Source organism: Pteropus alecto, unplaced genomic scaffold, assembly GCF_000325575.1.
Source record: "Pteropus alecto unplaced genomic scaffold, ASM32557v1 scaffold146, whole genome shotgun sequence".
In the NCBI taxonomy this organism is placed as follows: Eukaryota; Metazoa; Chordata; class Mammalia; order Chiroptera; family Pteropodidae; genus Pteropus; species Pteropus alecto.
Window position 1 is genome coordinate 27,377,273 of NW_006442107.1, and position 24,111 is coordinate 27,401,383.

General features: G+C 35.3%; 1 protein-coding gene and 1 pseudogene across 1 annotated transcript in view; one reads left to right on the plus strand and one right to left on the minus strand.

The window, feature by feature from the left end:
- Positions 1-758: 758 nt before the first annotated feature.
- Positions 759-1,287, minus strand: LOC102883682 (annotated as a pseudogene).
- A 2,122-nt stretch (positions 1,288-3,409) lies between these two features.
- SMCHD1 (structural maintenance of chromosomes flexible hinge domain containing 1) overlaps positions 3,410-24,111 on the plus strand; it is a 142,827-nt gene continuing 122,125 nt past the window's right edge. The window contains exons 1-5 of the mRNA XM_006920053.3: positions 3,410-3,954; positions 10,721-10,796; positions 11,461-11,622; positions 15,789-15,871; positions 16,527-16,657. Of these exons, the coding sequence (XP_006920115.1) occupies positions 3,778-3,954; positions 10,721-10,796; positions 11,461-11,622; positions 15,789-15,871; positions 16,527-16,657 (629 nt within the window). The 5' untranslated portion in view covers positions 3,410-3,777. The remainder of the gene's footprint in view (positions 3,955-10,720; positions 10,797-11,460; positions 11,623-15,788; positions 15,872-16,526; positions 16,658-24,111) is intronic.

Here is a 24,111-nt window from a genome sequence, read left to right on the forward strand (position 1 = left end):
GTGTTGGGAAAAAAACTGAAACATACAGATCAATAAGTTGATTGCAAAAGTTTGTTCACTAATTAAGGCCACTAGATGCTAAACAGTAGCATCATGATTAGTTTCATGAGCAAAGACATTCCATGAATCATGATCTTTTAGTCAATATACATAGCACAAGGATATCAACTTTTTGTAAAGGAATGGTTCTCTAGAAGGAAATTTAAATGCCCATTTAAGCCTTGTTTGGCTAATTAGACACACCAGTATTTATTTAGTTTTCTCGTCTGAGTGGGAGGTTGTCGGTAGTAAAAATTTTTCCTTTCAGGGAGTTTTGCAAATAAACTTGCATTTATATGACTATAGTTGTAGGTAGGAATTCTAATAAGGCTGCTTTAAATTGTCCAATTTAAATTATTTACATCATATTTAAATTATCCAATTAAACTCTTAATATTTAAATTGTCCAATTAATTACAGAATTATCTTTTTCATTTGAAAGGTTATATCTTCAGGAAGATTTTCATTTTAACTTGAGGTGATCTGTTTCTTGTGTTGCTCAGAATGATGGAATCCCCAAACAACATAGACTTGCTCACGTTGTGAAATGTCACTTTGTTTTGGTGAATGTAAAAAAAAAAAACAAAAATGAACAGCAACCCAATAATCCCCTCTATACTATTCATAACGAACAAATCAAACTTAATTTTCATTAGAATGTAATTATTTTTCACATTAATAAATCATAAAACCATATATATGTATGTATATATAAACAATTATTGAGCATCTTCTGAACAAGAATGCCAAGTTTATCTCTTCATAAAAAGCAATTACAATTTGAGGACACTTTTATATTTGCCTCTGCCAGCACCAAGTCTACTTGATCTGCATCTTTCCATTTCTAAGAAACATTAATTCTCCACTACTGTCTATGACACCAATTATTTGTTCAGGATCAAAAATGCTGTGAAAGTTTCTTGGTTTGTCAGCAGCATCTCTTCTTTGATTAGCTATCATTAGATTTACTGTCAGATAAAGATTTTTTTTTGTACCATCTTTTTCTTTACCAGCTTTTGAGAATTAAATACTTCATTTAACTCTGGACAATCTAAATTTTCATGTTTTCAAGTATTGTCAGTATCTGCATATATCTTCCACTTAAGAAATACTCTATCTTCCCATTTACTACACATCAGTCCTATACATTTTCCACTGCAAAATTTCAGGCTCTACCTCTTTGACTTTTTCATCTTTTCCATTCTGTTTCCTTCCCATTCTTCACAATATAGTTTTATTGGAAACCATTTTTAATTGCGGACGTAAAGAGCTATTATTCACTGCCTCTCAGCACCTCTGATCTGGGTCTGTGGTATATCACCTCAAAGGGGCCATATCCTGGGGTGGGAAGATCTGGGGAACTGTGCAAGAAGACATTAGGTTTTGGGGTAGGGTGTGCTTTCTTGTCTCTTAGACTATAACTTAGGTAGCAATAGATAACTGATACAGTGACATAAATATTTATTTTCTATGTAAGATGGCTAATGAAAATAAAAATTAATTTTATAGAGAACTAGTTGTGGAACTGGGTCATTTCAAACTACTACTTGTGATAAAAATTAAATAAAGGACACACACACATCATTTCTTTGCTAAAAAAGTTATTTGAGGAGTTTCTTTCTGAGAGCAAAAGTGACTGGTAAATGGTTCTGAGGCTGTTTCCGATTGCCATACTGCCATAAAAGGCACCGATTAAAACTTGACTTCTCAACAAATAGATATCATTTCCACCAATACTTGCTCATAATGTTGTAGTACACTCCTCTGGCAGCATTTTGGATCTTTCTCTTCCTAGTAATTATCCTGAAATCTCTTCTAAAGACATGAGTTACTGTTTGTATTCATGTATTTGTATAATTTGGTATTGCAGAGAAATGAGAAATTGCCGGTGAACTTCCAAACCTTGTCCCAATTTGATGAAATAGAAAGGCAATTCATTTTACCCATTAACTAAGATTTGTATTTTTCTTGAGTTATTTAAATCAAACACCATTACATAATGGAACAGAACGGAAAGTTTACTTTAACTCAAAAGGTAAAACGTGAGACGTGTAAGAAATCCCATAGGCGTTGAGGGTTACTTTGATTTTTGCCTCACCCCTAGTCTCCCTTCAGGAATATAAACGGCATTTGGCCACAACTTATCTTTTTTTATCAAGTTGCCCAATTTTGTTTTCCACTACCTATTGCTCCATTCTCCCCACTTCCAGGCCTATTATTTGTTCACCCAAACATATGCCTTTACACTTTTGTTCCAATCGTGTGTTCTACCTGTAATATCTTTGTCTAGTCACACAGACTGATTCTGGAACATCTTTGTATGGACAAGCAAATGTAGGTTTCTAAGATACACTAATGATATGAGGACTACCCACAGAACTAACCATAAGGATTTAGGCAAACCTAGTAAAACAAAATATACTAATTACCCAAAAGATTCGATTGGAGAATTGAAAAATACCCCAGTCTGCTAGTGAATCTACATGTTACCCTCAAGTACAAAATATTCACTAAATGTTTTTAAGAATTGCCGGGTGAATGACTAAACCTAGAACTCCAACGATGACAGTATTTTGCCTAGTTAGGGCACTACACGCCCACTTTAAGGCTATTTAATGAAACACAAAGGCTTTTATTCAAAGTATACTATATGTTAAAGCATTTTAAGAATGCTAATTTAATTCTAGTAACTCTTCGGCATAGGTGTTCTCATTCACAGTTTTCAGCAACACGGGAGCGGAGGTGGAGGTGAAGGCGTACAGTGGGAAGATTCAGATGCAGAGAGATACTCCAGCCACGGGAACGCTGTCAGCGCTCCGGGACCCTCGGAGGCCTGCCGAAGGAGACTGCGTTGGTCACAGAACCTTGGTTCCGTCGTTCTCAGGGACCAACTTTGTTTGTATGGCCCACACTAGAGCCCACATCGAATCCCTAGGAAATGCGGCGAAAAAGGTGTTGCAGGGTCTCTTGGCGTGTTTTCTGTCCTTGAGGATCCATGTGCTTGCTGTGGTGCAAGTTTCACCCAGCGAGGCCTGTGAGCCGACACTTCCCGCCGCTGGATTCACGCGACCCGGCCGCGGAGGGCACAGCCGAAGCAGCGCCGCGAGCTCGAGGCCGTGCAGGCTCGGTTGGGGGAATAGCGAGGAGCGACCCTTTCGCTCGTGAGAAACTAGTCACCCGACGCCACCCCTGCAGCTCCCGGTACTGCCTCTGCCGCCTCAGCTATTGGGTCGCCCCCCAGAGCGCAGGCGTCCACGAAGGCCCGCGCTTCCCTCCAACTTCGCGAGGACGAAAGAGGCGGGCTCCAGGCTCCGAAGCCCCGCCCCGGCCCGCGCGGCTCGCCCCGCCTCCTCGGGACGCCTGGCGGCCTCTCTTCCTCCTGCGCCACAGTACGGGGCGGCGGCTCTCGCCTCGGTTCGAGCTGCGAGGCTCGCGTGGGCGGCAGCGGGCGCGGGCCCCGACCCTACGAGGAGCGCGCCGCGCGCCCCCTCCTCCCCGGGAGCGGTGGGCCGCGGAAGTGACGTGGTGTTCGGGCAGGAGCTCGTTTGAATCGGTTCCCGGGTGATCCTCGCGCTTGCGGCTGCTTGGCCGCCGCCGCCGCCGCCGCCGAGGGAGGAGCTGCAGCGCGCCGGGGTTGAGGCCTCGCGCCACCCGGGGGACTGGAGCTGAAGGCGCCGCGCGGAGCCAGCACTTGGGCCCTGAGCGCCGGCGCTGCTGTTTTTTCTCCTTCCCCCCAATATGGCAGCGGCGGGCGGCGGCGGGCCCTCGGTGGGGACTGGACAGGGCGGCGGAGGCGACGGCTGCAGGACGGTGTACTTGTTTGACCGGCGTGAGAAAGAGTCGGAGCTCGGCGACCAGGTGGTGCAGGTCGAGGAGCGCTCGGACTACGCGGGGTTCCGTGCCTCTGTGTGCCAGGTACGCGAAGGGGCGAAGGAGGGATGCGCGGGGAGAGTTCGGGTTGGGAGGGTGAAGAGAAACCCAAGTTTCTCACTAAGGGCAATAAACCTGTCACCCGGCCCTGGTCCGGCGGCTTGGCTTCTCTCTCCCGAGTGCCCGCCATCTCCGTAGCCCGGCGGCAGGAAGCCTTGGGCCGGCCCTACGCCGGGTCTCGGAGTGCAGGGCCGGCTCCTCCGTGGCCGCCTCCTGCCCCCCGGCGCTTTTGTGAGAGGTCTCTCTGCACAGGGTTTAAGACCTCGGGTTTAATTGGTTCGTGGTGACCTTAGTACTCTAAGGCCTTAGAGCTCATCTTCCAGGAGGGAAAGCTACTTGTGTCTCTTTAGTGTGAAACTTTTTAAAATTTTTTTAAGAAGAGAGCAGAGTTATACCTGATGGTTCTATTTGTGTTGCGATGGTTAGACGTTGTGAAATTCCTGGAGTCGATTTACCTCAGGTTCATTAAATGATGCAGTAATTTCCCGAGTCGTCCTGTCAAGAAGGTTTGCAACCCGCGCTGGCAGCGTCCTTCATTCGTGGGAACACTTGTTAGAGTCAGTCTCGCAGGTGGAGCTGCCATTGTGGTTTCTGAACTCGGGCCCTTGGGAGTTCCTGAGCAACTCGAAGGGTGTCCATAGGTAGCTATGGAACACCAAAGAAAGGGTTAAATATATATACATATATGTATATGGATATGTATGTATACACACGCACGCACACGTATACATATACCGTACATATGTGTGTATATATACCCACTATATTCGTTTGCTTTAAAAATTAATGACCGTGTAGGAAAACCTTAAACTGTTAAGTGTTTTATAGATGTGACGTGGTGGTGGTGCCTGAGCTTTAAAGAAGGGATATTGTCATGCCCTGCATTGAGGTTCTTGTTAAGCTCTCAAGAACTCTTAGTTGTCAAGGAAAACGAAGTTTGCGTAAAACTTTTATCTTGAGTAGGCTGATGATTTAGTACTGTTTGAGACATAACTATAGTTGCCGAAATGATTGAAATCAAACCCATAGTATACAAGCGACGTGAGACCAGGGAGTTTAACTTGTTCACAGCTGTATTCCCAGTTTCTAGAACTGTGCCTGGCTCATAGTAAATGCCAAAATTAGAATGAATATTTGAATGAAGACAAAAATGTATAAACTTAGTTCATTCTTTGCCTTGATATGGTAGATTTCCATGTGTTTGAAGGGTGAATGAAAGAATGCTTCTTTTTTGATGAATATTTTGTTTTCAGAACCATCCAACAAAAAGGAAACTCTTTATGTTTATTATTTTTATTGTAAAAATATCAGCACATTAAAGAAAATATAGAGCCAGAGAGAAACTTTTACTCACTGTAAAATTTCTAATCACTGTTGGTACTTGGGGTTATTTCTTTCGAACTTTACCCCACATTTTTTAATTGTTAAATTTATGGGGTGACATTGGTTAATAACATGTTTCAAGTGTATAATTCTATAATACATCATTTGTATATTGCATTGTGTACTCACCACCCAAAGTCTACATCATATTTTGGTGGTTATAGTCTATTTTTTTCACTTAATAATGTCAGTACTTTTCTATTTTAATGCAAGTAGTCTTTATAAAGTTTGAAATGGTCTGTTTAGTATCACTGTTTACATAACCAAATCTTCCCTTTTTGTTAACATTTATATAACTTTCAATTTTAAGTAATGACATGATAAACGTCTTTGAATACAGTCTTCCATTTCTTTATTTTTCTTTAGCTTAGAATCTTAGAAGTGAAATTCCTACATCAAAGATCAGGAACATTTTTTTAAAGCTCTTGATACATAGTTTTAAATTGCTTTTCAGACAAGTTGTACTAATTTACCTTTCCTCTAGAAATAAATTCTTCCCTGTGAGAAGTCTCAGTAACTGTTAGATAGAGAAGGTATTATTAGCCTCTTATTACGGAAGTGGAAACTCACTTTTGGAGATGGCAACTCACTTAAGTCAAATAGTACAGTCAGACTAGGATTCAGACCCAGAATTCATATACTTTCTGCTATAACGCCTCAAATGAAGTTCTTTGTTATGGAGAACCGAGATATTTATTCTAGTCCTTCAATATTTTAAATTGAAAACCAAGGAAAATATTTCCTTTGACTAATACTTTACCTCTTTCCCACTTTTTTTCTGCTAGAACGGATGGTTAAATTTGATGAGCAGTGAGACAGGAGCTATTAAGATAAAGAAAAGGAAGCCTACTTTTTTTTGAGAATTTGCTTTTTAAAGCATCATTAGATTATGCCACCTAATCCCATAACCTTGTCTACATTACATACATGAAAAACTGAATGAAATTACTGAATTAAAGTCCAAGGTTATACAGTTAATGAGCAGTAAAATCAGGATTGGAATCTATGTATGTTTGATTCTAAATCTTGGAGTTTTTGTTTTTTTTTTAATTTTTAAATTTTTTTTAAAACATCCACAATGCCCACATGATCTACCAAAGCCTTCATTTTCCTTGTTAGGCGGAAGAGGAAAAATAGTGCGCTAAATTAAAGTTTTTCATTAAAACATAAACCAATAAGGTTTGTAGTGCCATAAAGTATTATGGATCCAAAACTGTTATTTGAGGGAAAACTTACCTAGTGGAAAAAAGGTTACAGTCAAGAGGAAGAGGAAAGGGTAAATCTGGAAGAAGCCTTAGACCTGTGGTAAGCAGCTATTGATTCACCTGAGCCCTTGTGTCCTTGCAGAATCAAAGATTAGAAAATGACTCATTTTGTTAGTTCTTAAATATGTCCAGATATTAAATCCCTTATGTGCTAACCCTCCTCTCCAACCCCAATTTTGAGGAAATGCCTACTTTTTCCTTTGTATGGTTCCTCTATACCTTGTTACCCTACCCTGGCAGTTACACCATTGTACTTTTTTTAAATAGTTTATGCTCCTCGGAGGCAGGAGCCTTACCTAATAGTTTATAGCTATTAATCTCTTCCTTCAAAAAAACATTTTATACATGGGGTACATTTTGTTAAAAATTCCAAAAGATGAAAGGGGAAAAAAGTAAAAAAAGATAGATGTCAGAAAGAATGGAATAGTAACCTGAGGAGAGTTAATAAATGAGAACTCACCTTATAATATCTTAAACCAGTGCTGAGCCATGAAACAGATTTGAATTTCTTAGAAGTCAAAACAAAGAAGTAAAGATTACTGTTAGAAAATCTACAATATCCATAAAATAAAAACATTCCCACTGCTAGGGCAGTAAAGCTTTGATTTTAGCAAAATTTCTCCCTAGATTCCTCCCAAATCCTGAGCGTTAAAATGGACAACATCCTTACAGATAGGGAAGGCTGCTGCTTTTCTTGTCCTTTAATGCAAGTTAGAGTATGTGTTATTTAGGGTAGTGCAAGCTGCTTTAATCAGTTACCACCTGAGGTTTTGTAGAGATTTCTCAAGTGCCATATGAGTGTTCCAGGAGCAGTGCCATTGAATATAATGCCAAAGCACAAATCTTTAAAGGCTAGTTTGCAGTTTCATAGCAGTGTATTGAAGTATATAGTTTCCGACTGACTTAATGCAAGGGTGAAATTGACTTTTGAGAGAAATTAGGCTGCAGATAGTTTGCAGCTGACCTAAAGACATGAAGGGCAGGTACTTTATATTATTCATTAAAGGCAGATCCATATGCTTTAACAGCCCAGAAGAAGGTGGGATTGAAGTGCTTTTATAAAAATGAAAAAGCTTTATCAAGACTCATGCCCGAATAGAATATTATACTGCTTTCATGTAGAGAAAGTCAGAAATATATCTGTAATCAAGGCCAAGGTAGTACAAATGCTTGAAAGACTAGTTTATTTCTGGTAAGATAGATTTTAGATCAAAAATATGGAAAGAGAAGGGTATATCTTGAATAAAAACAATGTAAAAATATTTTGTCAGGTATCAGCTATAAAAATTATGAATTCGAGAACTAATTTTTATGCAGAATTATAGGTAAAGCATAGAAAAAGATAGCTTACATATCATAATTGAATAATAGAATTGTGGCAAAATTGTATGGAATAATTAAATATAAACACTTAGTTAATATAATTAAATAATTAAATATAGACGTGCTGCACAGATCTTAAAAATTCAGTTTGGCACATAGTTTTATAGTAACTATAAAAACAAATTTTGTTCTGTAGGATGCAAAAGCACATGACCTAACAGTTGGAACATTGTAGAAATAAAGTCCTTGTGAACTAAAAAGTAGAGATTACACAAAAACTTAATAAAGATTTGTAATGACAGTTTTTATTTTTATTAAACCGAATCTTTCCTCCATTTATATTCATAGCATCATTTCTGTAGGGCGGAATTGCATTGAATATGAGTATCTTTAATTTTACTCAGGTATACCAAATTGCTTTTTGTTACAGTTGTACTAGTTTTCAGTCCTATCAGCAATGTATAAGGTCTAATTTCCCTATATGGAGGCCTATACTTTATATTATCAGGACTGAAAATTTTTGACAGCCTCATGGGAATGATAATTGAGTTGTTTTAATTTCTCTGTTAACTAGTGAGGATGAGCATATTTTCATATTTTCTAGTTTTTTCCTTCATGGCTTGTAATTTTTGTATATTTTCAGAAAACCTTTTATTCTATCTTCTAAAAATTATCTCTTTTTTTCAATAATTTATTTTTGTTTATGTTGAGATGGGGATTTCATTTTACCTATTTCTATGAACTAGTTGTCTCAGTATCATTCATTGAGTAGTTTATTCTTTCCCTTCCAATTTGTAATGTCACCTCTCCTGTTTGCCAAGCTCCCTAGGTATATATGTGTGGATCTCTTTCAAGGTCCTCTATTCTCTCCCACTGGTGTATTATAGTATATTTTAAAGTAGAATTTTTTTAATAAAAAGCTTCAAACATATATAGGGATAGTAGTATAATGAACCCAAATATACGCATCATCCAGATTCAACAGTTACTAAGTATTTACCACACTAGCATTTTTGTCTTTTATTTTATATTCCAGGTGTTTGTTCACTCATATATGCATTTCTATTATCAAGTCATCAAAAAATAACATTTTAAATATTATCTAATAGCACAGTCCATATTTGGATATCTTGATTATCTCAAAAATGTCTCTTTATCGTTGGTTTGTTTAAACAAGAATCCCAAGATGGTCCTTATATTGAACTTGCTTTATTATTTTTCTCAATTCTTTTAAAATTTAGTATATTTGAACAAAACCCCCTTCCCCCAGTCTCATTTTTGTTTTTCCTGACATTGATCTGCTGAAGAAGTCAAGCAGGTTTTTCTTTAATATTTCACATTCTAGATTTGTCTGTGCTCTTTTATGGTGTAATTTAACTCATTCTATCTCCATATATCCTGTAAACTAGAAGTTATTTTTAAAGACTTGTAATCACAATTTAGGTTCAACTTCTTTGGGGAAGCCGAGAATTCTTCATAGGTGGTTCTGGTACTTCATATTACATCACATCAAGAGGCACATAATAAATGGATATTTCACCCCTTTTCCTCAATGCTAAGATCGAATTAGTGGGACTCAGGTGGTTTCAGTTGGATCCCTCCTTAATAAAGTTTTAATCTGATGGTCTGTTCATTGATAGTGATATTCTGATTGCCATTATCCTGTATTTATTAGCTGGCATTCTTTAAAGAACAACTTTGCTTCATTTTGACTAGAGCTGTTTGGTTACCCTGAAATACACTTAGTATGAAAAAGCAGAATAAATGCTTTATTCTTTCTCTTTAGTTTGTCAATATTCAGAGTAAGGAGTTGACATCTTAATTTAAGTAGTGACAGGTAAGAGTTTTTAGGTATCACTATTGAAGACTTGAGTATTATTAGTCTAGATTTTTTTAGTTGTCTTCGGTGGTAAGGTTGTCTAGATTAACTAGTCCCTCATTACCTGAAGCAGAAGTCAGCCTTTTCTCTTAACCGTGCATTAGATTTTAGAAAGATCCTGTGTCTTATAATTTTAAAGATGTGTAAAATTTTAATGAAAACATTAACTTGTTTTTCTAATTTTCATATTTTTTGGTTGTAAAATTTCAGTTTTTCATATGTTCATTGGTCATTTATTTGTTTTCTCTGTTTGATTGTTCATGTGTTTTTGCTCTTTGCTGATCTTCATCTTGATTTATGAAGACTTTTTTCTCCTAAGGATGATGTCTCCTCTTGCAACCCCCTTCCCCCATAATTTATAATTTGCCTTAATTTTTTAAAGTTATTCTTTTGGAAGGGTAAGTTATAATAGATAAAGATTCTTTAATACGGACACCCTTGCATAGCACAGTATTTTTACCTCAATATTATAAAATAGTAACCTCTGTTTTCTTCTAGTGCTTTTTTATTAACATTTTTTTTAACATACTCTATATGAACATGTATTATGTTAATGCTTTGCTGCAAATAAGTTTATGTATACATTGATGTGAAATAATGTCCTGTTTCTGGGAGGCCCTGCTGATGCTAAAACATTTCCAAATTGTCCCACCTATTCACTTGTGGTCCTAGGTGGTATATAATAGCAGAAAAAACATCTTCGTTAAGCAAATAGGTAATTTATGGATTTGTACTTAATTATGAAAGGCAAATTTTTAAATGTGAAGACTTATGTTTCTTGGACAAATAACATAATTGTTCCAAGATTATAATATACTATCAATATTTTCATATTTTTGTAAACTTGATTGTTGCATTTCTTTCTTTTGATAATAATTGATTTTATTCCTATTTTGGATAGACACTTGGCATTTCACCTGAAGAGAAGTTTGTTATTACAACAACAAGTAGAAAAGAAATTACCTGTGATAATTTTGGTAAGCAATGTTAAGTTCATACTTTTATATTTAATATGTTCTAGTACATTATAGGGTAATAACTATTTGATTTCATAGATAAACATGTAAAAACTATTGATGATTTTGGTTACTTCGTTGGAATTGGGGAAGAAACTGTATATATGTTCACATTTTGTACTGAGGTCATATTTTTCCAGCCAAATTATAGAAAAATAGTTCATAACATTTAAGGCAACAGAAGATGAGACCTTACCCAACACCTAGCCACAGGTCTTCGTGGAGGCCCTCAAGAAATGAATTCTAACCAACTTGAATTCTTCCCTTATCTTTTTTTACCCAATTAGATTGTAAGACCTGCCAGTTTTTCACGCCAGATTCATTTTGAATTTCATCATCCTTCTCCTTTCCTGTTGATAATACTCTAATGTAATTCCTCATCTGATTTCTGGTGATAATTTAACTTATCAAGAATTGGGAATTTCAGATAGTGGAAGTATTTGGGCCTATTCAACTGATATTTTTAACAAAACAAAACTGAATTTAGAGATTGAGTCAGTGTTTGGGGGTTTTCCTGTATCATCTTTAAAGATATTTCATAGGTACTATTTGCATATTCAGAATTTTAAATTCATTGTGTTTCTGATGCTAGCTTTGCACTTAAGGTATTACCTTTTGATTACAGATGAAACTGTTAAAGATGGAGTTACTCTATACCTGCTACATTCAGTCAATCAGTTATTACTAACAGCTACAAAAGAACGAATTGAATTCCTACCTCACTATGACACACTGGTTAAAAGTGGCATGTATGAATATTATGCAAGTGAAGGACAAAATCCTTTGCGTAAGTATTCCATTTATACTAATTTTGATAAACGATTACTTTATTTCCTGATCACATGTTCCATTCCTTCACTTTAAAAAATTCTCTTTCTACTTTATTAGAAGACCGACAAGTCATTGCGAGCTCTTTCTTCATCACAATATAATTCTTTTTGTATGTCATCTTACTTCAAAGTAGAGATACTGCTCTTTTAAAACTAACCTAATACTAGAATTCATTCCTTTTCAACTCAGAGATCTTGAACCTACACATTTTTCTATCTCATTTATACTCTCCGGAATTATTCTTCCTGGCCTCCTATATACCTCTCCCAATTGAGAAAAATAATTGTTTCATCTTGCAAATTTGTATAGCTGATTTGTACAAGTGATTTGTGTTCTGGTCTCCATTTCTTTATTTCCTTCTATCTTTACTGCTTGTCAGCTTTTATCTTACCTTTGGATTGTTTGCTAGTGATCTTTAGAAATCAGAGAGTCTTTTCCGTCTGGACTTTGCCAAAGTGTTTAATACTACTTAGATGTTCATTATAAACTTTCTTATTAAAAAATATTTTTGTCGTAGATGCATTATAGTTTGTAGGAAATTAGAAAACATAGTTAGCAAAAAGAACATAAAGAATATCCATATGTCTACCATCCTGATTTAACCACCACTAACACTTGGTATTTCAGACCTCTGCAAAATTTTTTTTCTGTATTAGTGGTTTTTAGATGATGCATACTACTTTAGCCTACTTTTTTTTTTTGTTTAAAATAAAATGAACATCTTCAGTATATATTGGCAATATGTAATTGTTTTTAATAGTTAAACACTGTTTAGATAATAAAAAATTGAACAATTTTATTAGATAGTTAGGTTATTTCAGTTTTTTTTTAAATTACAGATGACTGATTATTCTTGTAACTAAGTCTTTGTGCACATCCTTACCTTAAGTGCTACTGATACTATTACTCCTCCCAGCTGCAGTACCAAGCACTGTGCCAAGTGCTTTATGAACATTTTCTCATTTCATCCTTGATCCTATGTGGTACCTAATATTAGATAATGACCCTATTTTACAGAAGAAACTGAGGCCGAGAGATTTTAGATAACTTGCCAAAGGCCATCCCACTTGTAAGTATTGGTGCTAGGATTTGAACCCTAGCAGAGTGACTTCAGAGCTTGAACTTGTAATCAATATATTTATTACCCCTGACCTTGTTCTTTTCACACACACAAAAAACAGTCTTTATTTCTCCAACTTAAAAACATCATGATCTCATGTCTTCCACCAGCTACTGCCCAGATTTTTGCTCCTGTTTACAGTAAAATTCCTTAAGAGTCGACTGTGTTCACTGTCAGCAGTGCCTCTCTTCCGACTCTCTCCTATTCTCTGTTCTGTATTTATTCATTTAAGGTTACTAGTGACTAAATCCAGTGATCAATTTTTAGTTTTTGTTTTACTTAAGGCATTATTTGGCAGTTTATCAGTTTTGTCTCTTTGATAAATCTTCACTTGGCTTTTGAGAGACCATACTCTATTTTCTACCTCTGGCTGTCTTCTCTCTCCTCTTTTCCCACCTTTTAAAAAATTGAGGTATAATTGACATATCTCCCCACCTTCTTAATGTTGAAGTGCCTCAGGGCTTAGTCCTTGGTCCTTTATCTTCCTTCCTTGGTGATCCCGTTAAGTTTCATGGTTCTAAATACCATCTTTATGACTTTGACTCTCAAATGGAAGTGGTAAGAAATGGTTATTTCCAGTTAAATGTTGAAAATAATGCCAGACTTATCTCCTGAATTCCAGTTTTGTTTATCCAACTATCCATGTGGCATCTCCACTAGAATATCTAAGATGGGAACCCTGATCTGTTCACTCAGCCCTATACTGCACATAGTTTTCCCATCCAAATTGATCATTGCTCTGTCTTCATTGTTTCTTAAGCCAAAAATCAAATTGATTCTTCTTTGTCTCATACATTTCATTCAATCTGTCCATAAATCCTGTTGTTACTATCTTCTGTCTTTAGAAGTGACCACTTCTCACCACTTCTATTGCTCACACAAGTCTGAGGCACCATTGTATCACCTAGATTATATACAGGCCTCTTAATTTGTCTCTTTTCATGTCCATATAAGGGCTGAGAAGTCGGATTGTGTTCTTCTACTGAAAACATCCATGGTTCCCATTTCGCTAAGAATAAAGCCCAAAATATTTACAATTACATACATAACATTGGCAACTCTGCTTTATACCTCTCTAACTTTGTTTCCACAACACTTCTTGCTTGTTCACACCACTGCAGTGCTAGCTTTATTCTCAGCTTAGGACCCTCTCCTGGAATGCCCTTTCAGCCTCTGTCTCATTCCCTCACCTCATTCAGGTCTTGTTTACCTGTTACCTTCTTAACAAAACTTACCCTGATCGCTCTATTTAAAATTGCAACTGTATTCTCTCTATGCCTTTACTGTTTTTGATCTCTTTTTTCTGCTTTCTTTTCTCCATAGCATATTCCACCTTCTAAATTTACTATGATTACATTTGATTTCCCATCTTCCTCCACTAGAATGTTAATTCCATAAGAACAGGACTTTTTGTCTGTTGCGTTTAGTTCATAGAACAATGTCTGGCAAATTGTAGGTGCTTAAATATTTGCATATTGAATGAATCTTTAATTCTTTCTCTGGGGATAAATTTCTAAATGTACAATCATGGAGTCAATAGATATATTAATTTCTAAGAGTTTTGATATAGCTTAATTACCTTCCAGATTGGTTGTACCAGTTTTCATTACTGTCTTTATATGAATAAGCAGAGAATCTCACTGTTCAAACTCTTGCTTTGATTTTTGTTACTTTATTATATTCCTGGGTCTTTCCCTGCCTCTCTTTCCTTTGCCTTTGGTGTTAGTTCTGGTTATTCTTGATCTTATGGTGGACATTTCTTCAACTCATGCTGATCTTTTTATACTTTTCTCTTAGTGAACTGATCCAAGCCTTAACTATTCTATTTTAATGAAGCAAAAACCTTTATCTCTGGCTGTCTTTATTCTCTCAGTTAAGCAAAATATCTGTTCCAGCACCCTGAGGAACACATCTACTCATTGAACTTGATATAGTGGTAGGCCATAGCATCTAAAACTGAATTTTTCTTTCTTCCTCTCTAAAGTTTTCCTTTGTGGGAAAATTTGACCATTTATTTAGTCTTCTGAAGCAAAGATTCAAAACCATCTTGGATTTCTTTTTCTTTCTCCTTTTATATCTAATCAAATACCAAATTTTACTAATTTTTTTTCTTCCAAATTTCTCTTAACTTTTTTTTTTCCTCCCGTTTCCTACAAAAGTATTCTTTCTCCATTTTTTAGAGTTACTGCCCTTAGCCAGCTCCTTATATATTTCTGATTACTAGCTGGTTTATAAACATAGCCATTCTGTAAATGGTCATAGTGGGAAAGTGCTTGCTAGAGTACGACTCTGTGGATTAATTACAGCTTTAGTTGGGATAAGCTTCATTGGAAGAAAGAGGCATAAGTTTGGTATGTTCCCCTTTTTAATTAAGGGAATAAAAGTGAGAAATAGTTTGAGTAGTGACCCTAAAAGGAAAATATTAGGAACAATGCAGAGCCAGTGATAAATAGAATGTCAAGTTGGTTGTGTAGTAGGAAATGAATAATCTATGTCAGTTAAGCAGACATGTTCTGCCATTTGACAATTTGCTGTGAGTCATAAGATTTCTATATTTAAATTAGCTTTTAATAGACACTTTTATAGTTGCTTTATATTTGCCTCAATATCTCTATGTATGCTTACTTTTGACTTCTGCATGATGTAATTACATACCACAGAGTACTGTTTGATTTTAAGGTTATGGTCTTCTGTCTCTTATGTCTGTATGTCTATCTTTAGAGTATAAACTCCTTAAGGCAGGAATCATAGGTGGCCAACTCATGCCATATAATGCTATAGAAATACTGGTTGATGACTGTTTTTTTATGCTAGTGGTGATTGGTGATGTTGCCTCTAATTACATATTACATCATTAGGATCAGGATAGTACTTTAATTCTCGTTCTTTAGAAAATAAAAGTGGTGGCTTAAGGTACTTCAGAGTTTCTTCTACTTTGAAATTTTGTATCAAGTGTTTAGGAGGGAAATTTTAAGCAATAATGTGTTCTCATTCTCTTCCAGCATTTGCTCTTGCCGAATTAATTGACAATTCATTGTCTGCTACTTCTCGTAACACTGGGATTAGAAAAATACAGATCAAATTGGTAAGAAAATAAAACAGTTTAACTTTTCCTTTTATAGAAGTAGTACAAGTTTATTGAAGAAAAATTAGAAAATAAACTAAAAGTAGAAGAAATCTGATATCTTTATCCATTGTTAAAACTTTTATGTGCCATTTTTTCTGTGCATATATGTATACATATATGTGTAATCATGGTGTACATTTTGTTTTTTTATCTTCTCCTTTTCTTTGACAGTAAATATGTTGTAAACATCACCATATTATGAATATTCTGCAATATAGTGTACCATTGCTGCAGTTTGGTTTATTGGCTATAATATAATGTAAATTATAATTTACAATGTAATATCAACCAGCTTACTATTGTTGAACATTTAGATTTTTTCCTATATTTTTGCCATTGTAAGTAATGCTGGCATAATGAACACCCTTATAGGTCTTTATACATGTCTCCAGTTCATTCCTCAAGTTCTGAGAAATGGAATTTCTGGGTTAAAGGACATGAAGAATTCTAAGGCTTTTGATTCATACAGCTGAAGTGCCTTTTAGATAATTGTATTAATTTACACTTTCACCAACAATATATGAGTGAGCCTATTGAATCACTTTTTCTGTATTTAACTTTTTACGTTTTTAATATTGGTTTGACCTTTTGTCTTTTTGAACTTATTTCATAGCATTTTGATGAAACACAAGGAAAACCTGCCGTTGCAGTGATAGATAATGGAAGAGGAATGACCTCTAAACAGCTTAACAATTGGGCCGTGTATAGGTTGTCAAAATTTACAAGGCAAGGTGACTTTGAAAGGTTAGAAAACCTTACTCACTTTTTTATGGGCAGCTGGGTGTTAATAAGGATAAGAACTCATATTTCTTTAGTTATACATGATACATTGGAGGTTTTGATGTTATCAGCATATTAGATTTTTATATTATGGAGTTTTTATGATCAATACTTAGTTTAGAAATAGTCAAAACTATGTAAATCATATTGTGTCCTTCTATTGAACAGTTTTTTTTTTTTCCCCCATTTCCTGAGGTATATAGGAGTTATGTTGAGATGTTGAATACTTTGGAGGTTTTCTCCCTATCCTTATTAAATTTGATAAAAGCTGTGTGGCCTCTAGAAAAGTAGAATGATTTTAAAAATAGGCTTTAGAAATCACGTGATATCACTTTGAAAATGTCTAGTGAACCGCATGTAGTTCTGTTGACCTCACTGTTGTTCTACTTTCAGGGCTCTGTCACTACAAAACATTTACAGCTGTTAGGGAATAGAATCTAGTCAGGAGTTTTGTTTCAGAATGTGTTTGTAGAAAATATCCTGAATGAAAACATCACAGAGGAACAAAATATACTAGAAGCTGTCAGGGATGTAAAGATTTAGGTCCTTGGGCTATTATCTGAATTCTGGTGCCACAAATCTTTTGATATTTTAAGCTATATTGCGTACTTTAGGAGACATACTTGAGAAGTGTCTGTTGGCATTCTTATTAAATAGTTAGTATTTGTTCATTTCCCATTTCGCTCTTGCTTGTGTCAAGGAAAGTCATCCAGATTTAAGGATCATTCTCAATAATGTGTTAAAAATTAATATAGTTAGCATATTTACCTTCTCATTTCTGAAATGTCAGCACGCTCAGAATTTTCATCAAATTTGTAAAGATTTACAGTGTCATGGTGAGAGGCAAGTAGGGAAGAACAAGGGCTCTGGAATTATTTGGCCTGGTTTGAGTTCTAGCTTTATTAGTTGTATGAAATTGATCAAGGTACTTCTCTCTGTCTCAGTTGACATATCTATAAAATGTGGATAATATCTCATAAGGTTTTGTGAAGACCAAGTGAGTGAGTACATGTAAGATCCTTAGAATAGAGCCTGGCATATGGTAAGCAATCAGTGAATATCATTTTAGTTATTCTTATTCTTGGCCTCATACTTTTCTGCAGCCATTCTTTTTCAGTATTTTCATGAGTACATCCCACTTAAAGTAAAATACACATAAAGAAGTATACAATAGAAATATTAAGTAGAAGAGAAAGGAGAACAGATGGTAGTTTGGGCTAAATAAAAGTCAGAAAAATGTTAAATGGAAGAGTAGAAGTAGAGTCTACCGTTTATTAAAGTTAAATCTTAACTGGATTCATGGGACATTGATTTTTAACTAGATTTTAGCACAACATAAACTTTTAAATTTAGTGCAAATGTTAGGGAAATTTTGCTTAATTTTTGGTAGGAATCTACCTGTTGCTGGCTTTGGCTCTAGCTTTATAGATATTGTGTCAGTAAACAATCAGATGTTATTATAGCTATTATGTACTCATACTGTCCATGAGTCCAGTAATAGTCCCTTGACCCAATCCAATTTCTGTTGGCATCAGGTGTACTCCCTCACTCCCCTGGCTTCTACTCGTATGGAAAAAATTATCAGTTGCTCTGCTGCTTCCAGTTTAGTTTTACTGGATATAAAGATGTATGTCATAGGAGACAGGCTGTGGAAGAAAAGGAAGGACATCCTAAAAGTACAAAACAACTGACTCTCTTGGCATGTAGCTTCTTTTGTTGTAGAGAGAAAAACAAGTAAACAAAAAAATTGTAGTCATTTCAGTTATTGATTATAGCTGTTAAGAAAATACTGAAAAAATATGTTAAAGCCAATGGCCATATTCTTTAGGTAAGGTGATTAGAAAAGAGGGCGGCCTCTTTGAAGTTATGTTTGAATTGAGGCTTGAAAGAAGAAAGTACTCAAATGAAGACATAGGTGAAGAATATTCCAAGTAGAAGGTCTACCAGCAAACATAGAGACCCCGAAATTGTGAGTGGCTTGTTTCGTTTGAGAGACCACTGTGGTTAGACCATAGTACACGAAGGGGAAAATAGAGGTAAATGAGGTGAGTTTGAATCTGACAGTATTTTTTATAACTATCACCTTGGTACTATCCTTTCCTCTACTCTTTTTATATTGAAAAATTTCAAGCCAACAAATAAGTTGAAAGAACAGTATTAGCACTCATATATCCTTCACCTAGATTTAGCAATCAGCATTTTGCCACATTTGTTATCTTCTATCCTACCTAGGTACACACATACACACAGTCTTGCATTTTTTTCTTTTAAATCACTTGAAAGTAAGTTGCAGTATCTCCTCCACAGGGAAATTCTTATAAATAACCTTAATATCTTATCACACCCAAGAAATTTATCAATTCAGAATATCTGATATAATGGCCTTATTTAGATGTTTTTTCCTTTTGTTATGTCTCTCTAGTTTCTTTTATTCTTTCATGAAATTTTTATTTTTTAGGCTAGTTATAGAATGGTTGACAACCTGGATCTGAGTGTTTTCTGAGCACAATTCTTTTCTGAACATTTTATGAACATTTTCCATCATACAGAAAAGTTGAAATTCTTTAGTGCCCAGATACTTATACCTAGTTTCTACCATTGACAGTTGCTTTACCACATACCTATTTATCCTACTAACCTTCAGTTCATCTTAATTTTTGATTGAGTTCAAATAAATTACAGATATCAGTAAACTTTCTCTTCATGCTTTAAGCATCGATATCATTATTTAGCATTCAGTTTTTTTCTTTTAAGGTGTAATTTACATACAATAAATGCTCACATCTGTCTTAAGTGTATCTTCATTGAATTTAGTTTTTATGGCCATATAATTCATATGCATTAAAACCCAGCATATTAAGCATACAATTCCATGGTTTTGAGTATAGTCATAAAGTTGTGCAACCATCATCACTAATTTCAGAACATCTTCATTACTCCAAAAGAAACCTTGTACCCATTTATAGTCACTCTCCTTCATTCCTGGCAATCATTAACTTACTTTTAATAGTTGTTAATCTACTTTTTTAGTTTTTCTAGGGATTACAATTAGCATTTTAGTTTATAACAGTTCAGTTTCGATTAATGCCAACAAATGTCAATAACACACAAAATCTTTACACTTACATAGCTTCATTCCTATTATTTTACTGTTTTTACATAAATAACATCCTTATACATTATAACCCTGTGAGTACAATTTTATAGTTACTGCTTTATGCAGCTATCTTTTTAAATGAGATAGAAGAGTTATAAATACTAGATTTATATTGTCTTTTTCTATTTGTATAAATTACCTCTAATCTTTATTTCTTCTTGTATTCAAGTTACTTTCTAATGTCCTTTCAGTTCAGTCTAAAGGACACTATTTAATAGCTTCTTTAAGACAGATCTGATGATAGAGTCCTTCAGTTTTTGTTCATCTGGGAATGTCTTAATCTCACCTTTTTTGAAGGCTACTTGTACTAGATAATTCTTGGTTGACAGTCTTTTTCTGTCGACACTTTGAATATGTTAGCCCACAACTTCCTGATTCCATGGTTTCTGATGAAGAATCAGTCATTGAATATCTCTTGTATGTGACCAGTGCTTTCAAGATTGTATCTTTTTCTCTGGTTTTCGAAAGTTTGATTTTGATGCGTCTAAGTTTGGATATTTTTCAGTTCATCCTGTTTTGAGCTTCTTGCATATGTAGATTAATGTTTTCATCAAATTGGGGAAGTTTTTGGCCATTATTTCTTCAAATAGTCTCTCTCTCTGGCTTCTGTTATCCATATATCGATATGCTTGATAATGTCCCATATTTCTCTGAGGCTCTGTTCATTTTTCTTCATTGTTTGTCCTTTTTGATTCTCAGACTGAATATACCTCAGTCTATCTGCATTTTAAGTTCACTAGTTCTTCTGCCAACTCAGATTTACTCTTGAAGCACTTAACTGATTTTTTTCATTTCAGTTATTACTTTTCAATTCCAGGATTTCTGTTTGATTCTTTTAAAATAATTTCTTTGTTGATATTCTCTATTTTGTGAAACACTGTTCTCATACTTTACTTCATTAAACATGATTTCTGCTAGTTCATTAAATGTATTTACAATAGCTGATTTAAATCTTTAGTAAGTTCAGTGCCTATCCTTTCCCTGGGATGGTTTCTACTGACTGTTGTTTTTCCTGAGTGTGGGCCAAATGCAGTATTCTTGGTGTGACACATATAATTTTTGTTGAGAATAGGATATTTTAAATAATATAATGTGGCAGCTCTGGAAATCAGATTTGTACCCTCCCCCAGGGCTCATTGTTTCTAGTTTTTGTTGTTTGTGTAGTGACTTCCCTAAACTAATTCTGTAGAATCTATATTCTTTGTCTTGTGTTGCCACTGAAGTCTCTGCTCAGCTTAGTGGTCAGCAAGTGATTTTCTTAAACATCTAGAACCAGTACATCTCCCAGCTTTTGCTGGGAGTTCTGTGTGTATTTTGGGCTATGTTTCTAGTGTTCCAGCAGGAAGCTCACAACTTTTTATTAGCCTTTTACTTCTTGCTTGTACAAAACTTCAGAGTCAGCCAGATATGAGCGTTAGGGCTTTCCCAATTCTTTCTTGAGCATGTATATGTACATGCTCACACGTGAGTGTGATCTTCTCAATTCTCCTGAATATGTTGGAGCTTTTAAAAACGGCTATGGATCTCTCATTCCCCATCTTTTTCTTGTAAGGGTTTGGCCAGTTTCTTGTTTTCTCCCAACTGTTTTCATTGCTTTAGGCAGCTGTGATAAACAATTGCTACTGGTTGTTTTTGACAAATGGCTCAGGGAAAAAGCTGTTGACAGTGAGCAAGTTCTGAGTTAGGTCAAATGAAGACAAACCCTGCGAGTGGAGTTTTCTAGGGAACTGTCCAATCCAGTAATGACAGTCCTATGGGTAGGCACTTTTGGGGAACTCCAGACTTATTCCAGACTCCTAAGCTGCTGGTTTTCACCAGGATTGCAGGGCTGTTGGTTTTCAAGATTCCTGTGGAGCTGGTGAGAGGGACATGGGATAGGGCATGTTAACACATTATAGAGCTAGCTAGCTGTTCCTGCCGAGATTCAGTCATATGTCTTGAATAAACACTCTTTGGATTGTTGCAGGACTTTAGTTAACTTGTAGAATTATTGAAAAGTTGATTTTGACAATATTTTGGGTTGTTCTTGTTGCTTTTAAAAATGAACAGATTTTCATAGGTCCTAACTTCGCCATTCTGGAAGCGCTCACTGAATTAACTGATTTTTGACAAATGTATACACCTATGTAATCCAAACTACTATTAAGATATAGAACATTACATGAATCTAGAAAATTTTGCCATGACTTGGGCTCTATTATCATTACCCGTAGAAGTATAATTAGAGGGCTAGAACATAGTCGTAATATTGTATAGTCATTGAATTATTTTATGGAAGAAAAAAGGGTGACATTAGTTAGATCTTCTGGGTGGCCATAATTCAGATGTGTGTTGGATCAGTGCTACTTTCAGCATTTTCAACTTGCTCAGTAATTAAAAGGCTGTCAGCTCAGGGAGCCATTTTTGGGAAAATAAAAATAGCATACCATGTTACCTGTTTCCCATGCCATTTTTAGGTTGCAAAATTGGACTCCCAACAAGATTTTCCCTAATTTTCCTAAAGAAAAAGCTCCTTTGACTTTAGTATTTTTCTGCAAATTAATATGACCTTTCTTTTACTTTCTGATATTTGTGTTTACTTGAAATTAAAAAGTGTGTAATATTGAGGCATCGTACTTTAATTCGTTTTCATTGTCTCACAGATTTATTCCAGGAGTTCTGTAGGGATCTATGGCCATTTGTCAGTTTTGTTGGAGGTAAAACTTTGTTCAATGTGGCTTTTTTCCCCTTTGGTAGATTTAAGATGGTGAAATATAAAGACAAATAAGTAGTCACTCTCCTGTATTTCCTGGAAGTTACTTACATTGTTTTTAGTTTCAGTTGCTACTGTGATCATCTCTCCCGTTCCTTTTTCTTATTTTCAACATTTTTTTTCTTGTTTCCATGCAGATTTTGCTTCTCTCTTCTAATTAACACTCTCTGTTTTATAAAGATATAGTATCCACTAATAATGTATCAAGAATGTGAATGAGATATTTTCTGAAATTCTTTTGGACTATGATATAAATTTATTCCTGATGGAGGTGACTTTCTAAATTCTCCAGAAGATTGCTTCTGTGATGCAAAATTGTTTCATAAGGTCTTGTATTATTTTTCTGCTTTTACTTCATGAAGGTATATTTATATATCCCTTGAGTGTGGATATAGGAATTTTTCTGGGCTCACATAAGCCTGAAACTTACTGTGTTTTCAGCTTTATTTGCTGTGATATAGCATTTTTGCTTAGGTTGGGTTTGCATGGATGGTTTGAGTTGAAAAAGGAGACAGTGCTGGGTGATTGTGTTCATTCCTAATCAGAGTACAGAATTCCTTAGTTATCAGATTAAAGACATATGTGTTATTTTATCTCTGAGCCCTCTTCTCCCTAAGCTTTTGTATACTTTTCATATATATCATGAGAATATTTAGGAAAGGGTATTTTCAGCCTGTTTTCCAGAAGTATCACCATTAATAATTATAGTCTTAGAACCCATTTACTCTTATTTTTCTTAATAGACATTAGGTTCATAGAATTTGGTTAATTATAATTCTTGGTTTATAACAATTTATCAGTTCAGGCCATGCCACTTTAAAATTTATTTATTGAAAAATTTAAGTTGAATAACCAGAATCTACCACCCAATCCAATAAGTAGCAGTTTTTTTTTATAACTTACATCTTTGTGCTCCTCCCTTATTCTGTTTCTTTTCTCCCCACCAAAGTTAACCTCTTATCTTGAATTGTTTTTCTCTTGTGTTTTTTAAAATGTACATATCCAGTTTTGCACTTTTTTTTGATGTTACAATAAAAGGTAATCATATTTTATGTTGGTCTACAAGGGATTTGTATTTTCACTTAATATTAGGTTACTAAGATTTTATCTTTATGTGGGTCTGTAGTTCATTCTTTTTTCTAACCATATACTCTTTTGTGTATACCAAAAAGAAGTCACTCTGAATTTATTCAGTCTCCAGTCAGTGGGCATTTGTCCCCTATCCCCACCAAGTTTAGCAGTTGTGAGAAGTACTGTCTTATATGTGGTCTGCATGTGTAGTGTTGTGTTACACATATTTCTTGGTCCAAATCTACATAAGTTCTTAGGTATATGCCTAGGAGGGAATTTGTGGGTTATAAAAATGAAGTTCTGATTTATAAGGTAATGGCAAATTGTTTTCCAAAATGATTTATTTATACTTCCATCACTTAAGAAAATTTGATAAACTTAGAAAACCATTTGGGTCTGGTATGTTTTTTGTGGAAGGAATTTTAAACTATTGCTTTG